Below are 8,548 nucleotides of genomic sequence, written 5' to 3' on the forward strand. Positions count from 1 at the left end.
GGGAGAAAGGGGTGTGGGGGTGAGTGAAGAGATTAGACAACAATCGTGCACCTATGGATGAGGACAGTGGGTGGGGAGTGAGGGCAGGAGGTGGGGTTGGAACTGGGTGGAGGGGAGTTATGGGGGGAAAAAAGAGTAACTAATGTAATAATCTGAACAATAAAGATTTAATTTAAAAAAAATAAAATAAAATAAAATAAAACTACAAAAAAAATAGATATTCTTTCTAAAAAAACATAGTGCCAATATTATTTTAATTATCTTGGCTTTCTTCTTAATTAAACTGAAGCCCAAATCATTCTATATTTGGTGCTTAAGATTTCAAAGGGTTTACAAGGGAGCAATTAAAAGTTCATTCAAATGTAGAGAAATGATGAATTAAAATTATGTAGTTTCATCAACCAATCCAGTGCTGGGATTCACCTAGTCGTTATTACACAAACACCTACTGAGGGCCTATTATGTCAAAAAGTGCGCCAACAAGGGAACATCAAGATGATTAAGGCACAATCCCTACCCTCAAGGAGCTCATAGCTTTCTGGGGGAAAACAGTGATGAAAGTGGATTATAGGTACACAAAGAATTACAAAAGAATCAGAAAGGGGTGCCTAACTCACTCTGGGATGGGATGTGAACAGGGACAGCTTCCTTGAGGAGGAACACCTTACCTGGGTCTTTAGGAGAAGCAGCAGTTAGCTAAGCCAAAAGGAAGGAAGGAGCATATGGAAATGAGCATTCAGGCAGCAGGCACAGAAGCAAAAGGTCAGGACTCTGTGTGGTGTGCCCAAGTGAACTACACAAGCACTGCCCTGAACCCTTTCAATGTCCAGAAATGCAGCAGTTACTAATAACTGCTATTATTTTCTTTGTCATGGTAGCTCATCCTGCAGTGGCTTTGGCAGCAGTCACTGGAACAGCCACCAATAATGCCTCCAACAGACCTACCTACTTGCTCCACTCAACTGAAATTAAAAGAGTTCAATGCTGGGGCAGAGGAGGTGGAAGGTTTGGAAGCAGAGTGTGCTGCTGGATCAAAAGGACCATCCAAATGCCAACCACACAAATGAATACCACACCCATCGATACCAATAAATGCTCCGTTTCTTGCTTGAGTGTAACATAATCCAAATTAAAATCTAGGAACCTATCTAGCCATTTCCAAATTTCCAGGGTATATTTATAATTCTCCAGCACATTCACACTTTCAATATCATCCAATCTGAGCGAGAATACTGGCATAGGCTGCATTGTTGTGTAAGGCTCAACTCAGCATTTACAAAGGATCGTCCCATTATGTTTTGTATTTGTATCAGGTTAGGTTTTAGATGTCCAAAGGACCAAAACAAGATTCCTCCATAAACACTTACGGCAATGCTGATGTTCATCTGAGCCATCCTCACAGTCCTGCTCATTGTCACACACCCAGGAGTTGGGGATGCATAACTCTTTACTCTGACACTGGAAATAGCCTGGCTGGCAAGTAGCGGGAGCTAAAACAAACCAGAAAAAGATTCATTATGTCAAACAACCACCCTATTATACCAACAAGCAATGCTTATTTCAAAAGCCTATATATCAACTCCTGCTCAATATATTTGATGGCAAATAGTAAACAACCCTATACTAGAGTGTGTGAACTCCAGTCAGAGTTCACTATCAATCTCAGCAATAGCATCACAGCAAACTGATGATCCAAAGCAATATGAAAATAAAAAGAATAGAACAGCCAAACACACATACATACAACAAAGGTATGACAAAAAAATATTAAACAAAATTTTAATTTAAGTAAAAGCTAGCCATGAATTATTATTAAATTATCTGAAATGTTTTATAATAACTACAATAATAGTAAAGCATCATGATGAATTGGAAAACTCTTGAAATTTGGATAAAAAGACACAGAGTTACATAACTATTATTTTTACAATTTACTTGCTTTAGGATCTTTGGCAGGTTCTCTGAGCCACAATGTATGCAGCTAAAATGGAAGCTATACTTATCTATCTCATGGGTTGCTACTGACAACCAAGTTAAATAATGTATGTGAAAGCACCATATAATGTTTGTTGCTATCACTTTTGTCATTGGTATTGCTATCATCACTGTTATCACTAAAATATAATAACCTCTGAAGAGTTGTTGGTATAACTGTTCATTTATTCCTTTATCTCGGAATACACTCTTATTGCTCTTTGGATTTAACATAAAATGAACTCAGTAAGCCCAGAAGAGGCAAAACAAATAGCACATGATCATGTCTCTACAAATAGAACTACTCTCTTGCTCAAAGTATGGTTCACAGATGAGCAGCATCAGCATAACCTGAGGGTTTGTAAGAAATACAGAATCTCTGCTCCCACGTCAATCATATGGAATCCAAATCTGTACTTTAATCCATTTGTGCATGAAAGTTTGAGAAGCACTTCCCACTCTTCCTCCCATTTTCAAATGCATTGTCATCCAAACATTACCCCAAGGTTTGACTGTTCTGTTGTTCCATAGTATGGTCAACATTTCAAAACAAAATTACTTTTTCACCCGCTTTCCTAGTTTTTGGATGATAACCCCTTGTCTGTGCACCTATCAGAATGAATGAAATTGCAGGAATGTGATTGATCGCCTGTGGCAATTTGGGAAAGCAATGGATATAAGGGTTGGATTGGTGCACCAACTGGGGAACTTTTAATAAATGACTTACTTCTCTAAGCCTCAGTTTTCTAATATGAAACTTACCTCAGAATATTGCTGAGAACTAAAAGAAAAATATGTGTACTAGTAAGTGATTTTATCACCTGTTAATTTAGGGGTTTACAATATTATCATGTTTTTAAATAAATTTTTTAAAACATAAAATCACACTAGCCATTTCTGTGATCTCTTTATGATAATTCACACACGTTATACTACATCCTTTATAGTAAAACAGACTCCTGGAGTTACAAATCACTGTAGTTCAGGTAGCATTGTTTTTTGTTTGTTCTTATTGGTGCACAAAATTTCCAGAGTGAATAATCTGAAATAGTCACATACTGGCTTCAGAAAACCACTTCCAAATTGGTTTCCATATCAAGGTCACATGATAAAAAGGAAAATAGAAACTGATGTCAATTGAGCCCCTTCTTCAAAGGGGAATGAAACAATTATTAATACCATCAGTTTTCTATTCAACCACACAGATCTCAGCAGACTTGCACCAAGTCCTGTATCTATCACTAAAGACACAACCTTTTTGTTACAGCTGAAATCACCATGAAGGACTTGGGTTTCTCAAAACAGAGCTTAGACTACCCACGCCCCACTTACGGCAACCAATTTCATCAGAGTCATCCAAACAGTCTTTGGTCCCGTCACACCTCCAGGAAGCAGGAATGCAATGCCCATCTTCACAGCGAAAATGCTCACTGCCGAAATCCTCAATGTTACATTCTGCAATCCCACAAACAACAGAAAACCAATTTTAAAAAAAAAACTATGCCACACAGATATTTCAAAGAATATAGATTTTTTTAATAATGATGAAAAATCATTCACTAATTAGTAATCAAAGGAATATGCTATCTTTTAAAATTAGAAAAACATTTTTATCATGATTATATCCTCGGTCTTAGGGTCTGCAGGAAGGTCATTTTTATACATGGCTGATGACTAGAGTATATCTGGAAAGCAATTCAACAACATGTATCTTGCTTTTTTAAAGTGCTTATCCTGTAACTTAGTACTTTTACATCTAGGTATTTTTTCTAAGGAACTAGAGATTTGTATCACTTTATTACTTATAATAAAGAAAATTGAAAACCTCCTAAATGTCCAATGATAGGAAAATAAATGTCCAATGACAGGAAAATATCTATATACTGATATTTTAGAAACTCATTAATGTAGCTTGCTTTTTTAAAGTGCTTATCCTGTAACTTAGTACTTTTACTTCTAGGTATTTTTTCTAAGGAACTAGAGATTTGTATCACTTTATTACTTATAATAAAGAAAATTGAAAACCTCCTAAATGTCCAATGATAGGAAAATAAATGTCCAATGACAGGAAAATATCTATATACTGATATTTTAGAAACTCATTAAAATGATTATGAAGGACTGTTAAATGTTTAGGAGAAATATTTGTAATGTAATGTAGCAAAGACAAAGATGCAAAATTTTGCCTATAACAGAGTCATATATGGAGGTGGGCAAGAAGCATAAAAAAGACCAGTGTGGACAGTGGTTATCTTTGATTGATAACATCAAACATTATGAGTAACTTTTCATTGCTTCACTGTGCTTTTTTCAGTTCTCCACCCTATATTTTTATTAAAGTGCCTTCTTATTATTATATCATCTAGAGCAATTTATGGTCCCCTAATTCTTAGATTCAGATCAAGAGCTTTTTGGTTTTTTAGGAATTTGTACGATGCCAGGTCTATAATCTCACCTCTACAAAAAAAGTTTTAAAAAAAACATACAAAAATATTTCTTCCGCCAACCAGAGTGCACAAACTTGGCACCAAATGCTGCCACATTTCCAAGTGGCAATGATTATCCCGTGTTGACACCAGAGAGAGTGTAACTTAAACAAGTTCATTTCATTTAACCAATATATCCTGTGAGTTTTCTGGGTCTCCCCAGGGGACTAATTTGGCAGTTGGAAATCCTCTGAGCTTCCCCACATATCTGACCAGTAATCTCCTCATGCATGATGTGCCAAGTAGAAAATTTTTTAGAGTGCAGCCAACACAAGCCCAACTTGGAGAAGACTCAAAATTATTCTTTCACAAACCCAAGGTGAGAGAGAAGTAATTTGGGATTTGGAAGAATAATTGTATTTTCCCCATGTACTTAAGCAATCATGCTAAATTACCCATTTCAATTTTTGGCTCATTAACCCCAAATCAGGTAAATATACAGATCAATTGCCTACTCCTAAAATAAATAAACAATGTGCTATCCTGACTTGTGCAAATGCAGGCATATCAACAGCATGACATAAACATAGTTAAGTGATCTATTCCTAGGGGATATAGGCTACTTTGTTCATGGAATGTTCAAATCTGATTGTCTGTTAGTGACATCCTGATTTATAATGTATGCTGCAAATGGTCAGAAACTTCCCTTGGCTAAATGGTGGTACCGAGTGGTACAGGAATACGTACACCCAAATACCTTCTATAGACTAATGCATGATGGTGGTTGGTGGTGCAGGTCTGGGGTTGGTGGTGCAGGTCTCTTATCAACTACCTTTAAAGCACAACAACCTCCCTTGCAAAAATGCCCCTAAGGAATGTACAAATTCACTCTGGAATCCCAGAACTTCTCACTGGATTTTATTCTACAAAGCAATATTTCCATGGGAGATTAGGGGCTTTGGAGGTTTAGCTATTAACACAACATATATTAAATCACTTTTATCAATTAGGTCTATTGTTAGTAATCCAACATATTACATTTGAAAGTTCAGTACATTTGTCTCCCTTAGTATCTAATAACTTCAGGTTGAAGAATTATAACAATCTAAAGGTCAGTCCTCTTACAAAGAGCTTAATATTGGTATGGGAAAAGGAAAAGCATAAACTTAGAAACTAAGTATTCAGAAGAAAATTCAGAGCAATATATTGCCTGTCTTGAAAATACATATATTTAGAAATATTTCTTCTTTTTCCTCAAACAAATTCAAGTTTATTTTTAGAAATGTTAAGTATGCTAGTGTAATCAGATGGCTTTTGCTATGTGAAAAATCATCCCAAGGATTTAATGGCTTAAAACAGCAAACATTGATTTAGCTCCTGATTCTGCTATTTAACAGTAGAACAGTATTTCTTAAGCAACTTAAGTCAGATTTTGAGGTCTGGTTTTTGTTGTTGGTGGTGATTTGTTTTTTTTGCTAAACTACAAAATTAAAAACATCATAAACACACACACACACACACACACACACACACACACACACACACACACAAAATAGACACCCAAAACATATTTTTAAAGCACTTCAAAGCCAGTTATTTAAAATCAATCACATAAAATGTAACCCAACAGGGGAAGTTTTGCAATTAACTAACTCTATAATTAGTGCCTTTTACATTTGATCTCCCAAATAGTTATCTAAAGTAATATATCAAACCCAATTTACTCAATTTATCAAAATATCCATGATAAATCATTTGTCAAATTCACTTTTTTAATATTAACTTCCGTGCCTGTTATAACTCCCAAATGATTAATACTCTATCATTGCTGGGTAATCTCTTGGCAATCAACCAATATGCTCCACTAGTGTCAGAAGCCTGTCATTCATTCTATTATAAAGGTAACATGTACTATTTAAAAAACAAACTGCTGGAGAAACAAACAACAGTATGATGATTACCAGAGGGGAAGAAGGTTGGGGAGGTAGAAGAGGGTAAAGGTCGGGGGAGGGTAAATGGTGATGGAAGCAGAGGTGACTTTGGTGAACATACAATACAATATACAGATGATGTATTATAGAATTTTATACCTGAAACCTATACAATTTTATTAACCAATGTCCCCCCAATAAATTCAATAAAATTTTTTAAAAAACTGTTGGTGGCCTGGCCAACGTGGCTCAGTGTTTAAGCGTTGACCTATGAACCAGGAGGTCACAGTGCGATTCCCAGTCAGGGCACATGCCTAGTTTGCAGGCTCAATTCTAAGTAGGGGGCCGTGCAAGAGGCAGCCAGTCAATGATTCTCTCTCATCATTGATGTTTCTCTCTCTCTCTCTCCTCACCTCTCTGAAATCAATAAAAATATATATTTTTAAAAAACTGCTGATGAATAGATCTAGATCTGGCCTGATAAACAGTTGCAGGTGCCCCTATTTTCTGAGTGTTTTATTTTAAATAAGTAGCCTTTACTTACAACCTCTCTAGAAGTTATTAGACACTATCTACGCTTTACAGTTCAATAACTTGAAGTGCAAACAACAATGGAAGTGGGGGTGAATTTCATACACTGGAACCAAACAAAGTTTATGGGAGAAAAAAATCTAAGTAGAGCAAAATTTAAAACTTTTTTCAACAAATGGTCTCTAAACACCCATATTCAACCAAACCAGTTTTAACCAAAAGGTAATTTTGCAAACAATAGCCTTAAATATTTTTCCTCTAATAAAATATAAGGAAGAAAACATCATAATGCATGCTGGGAGAAAAAAAAAACTTTTATTAAGAACCAGGCAGCTATTGACGAGGAACCTTTAGAACCAAATGGACACCCTATCTCCCCAGTACTAGCCTTTCCCAAGAATAAAAATAGATGGTGCAAAGATGACAAAAAAAATGCACATGTGGTACTTAAATGCATGCACTGATCTAAGCACTTCGCCAACGTTATCATTTTATCTTCATAACAACCATATTAGATACCATTATTATGAACATAAAGAAATTGAGGCATAGAGCAGTTCAGTAACTTGCCCAAGATCAAACAGAAAATATGTACAAAGCAAGGATTTGGACCTGACAGTTCTGTTCCAGTATCAGTGCTATATTGACCACTGTTCTGTTTCCTTTCACACACACACACACACACAAACTACCAAACTCAAGAATAAGTATAAAAATTTGACATTTTTCCAAAGCTGCTATCAACATTAATTGAATTCATTAATTGGGCTGGTATGGAATCCATAGCATATGCTCATATAATTCAATTGGAGACTAGTAGCCTACCTGGCAGCAAACATTGCACGTAAAAATTCTTGAACTTAGGAAAATTTGCAACAATCAAAAGCAATTCAGGGAAATTTAAAAAGGGGGGGAGGGGTTTCTATCTCTTCAAAAAGAATTATATTAGATATAAGGATAAACTTATTTTCCAAACCTCATAGAGCCCCCAAGCTGCAGATAAAACAAAAGTAATTCATTCTTGAGAGAAACCAAGATGGTGGCATAGGTAAACACCTGAAATTGCTGCCTTGCACAACCACTTCAAAATTACAACTAAAAGACAAAACAGACATCACCCAGAACCACAGGAAGGCTGGCTGAGTGGAAATTCTACAACTAGAAGGAAAGAGAAAAGCACACTGAGACTCAGAGGAGGTGCGGAAATAAAGTGCAGAGGTACGGAAGCGCACGTGGAAAGGGCTGGCAACGGAGGACGCTGGTGTCTTTTTCAATCGGGAGGGAGGCTCAAGCTCCTGACTGCTCTGAACTCCAGTTATGGGTAGAAACTGGACTGTCTAGCAGCGGGCGGAACTCGAGTGCGGTTTTCTCTCAGAGGTGCTTGCAGCGATTACCGCGGGACACTGAGACAGGACACTGAGACCCGGGGGCCTTCTAGGACAGGGCTGAGGATCAGCCATACCTGTTTGCTCCGCCCTGTTGAATCCCTGAGACCCCGCCCCACCCAAGCTGCTAGCAAAGGCTTCTGCATATGAAAGGCCTGACCCTTTGAGGATCTAAAATTACCTAACAAACTGCAGCTGGTTCAGAGAGACACAGAACATCCAAAAGAAGGCCCAAGGCCCCACAGCAGCTTGCATTGCTTCACAGCTGGGCCTCATCTGGGCACCTCCAAACCCCAAACAA

The 8,548-nt window shown here is 37.0% G+C and overlaps 1 protein-coding gene across 1 annotated transcript in view; it reads right to left on the reverse strand.

Annotated features, from left to right (window-relative positions):
• The window catches only part of LRP2 (low density lipoprotein receptor-related protein 2), a 177,863-nt gene that overhangs the window by 157,137 nt on the left and 12,178 nt on the right, over positions 1-8,548 (reverse strand). The window contains exons 4-5 of the mRNA XM_005857721.2: positions 3,307-3,429; positions 1,368-1,490 (exon numbers count right to left, since the gene is read on the reverse strand). Of these exons, the coding sequence (XP_005857783.1) occupies positions 1,368-1,490; positions 3,307-3,429 (246 nt within the window). The remainder of the gene's footprint in view (positions 1-1,367; positions 1,491-3,306; positions 3,430-8,548) is intronic.

Source organism: Myotis brandtii, unplaced genomic scaffold (genome assembly GCF_000412655.1).
Source record: "Myotis brandtii unplaced genomic scaffold, ASM41265v1 scaffold112, whole genome shotgun sequence".
In the NCBI taxonomy this organism is placed as follows: Eukaryota; Metazoa; Chordata; class Mammalia; order Chiroptera; family Vespertilionidae; genus Myotis; species Myotis brandtii.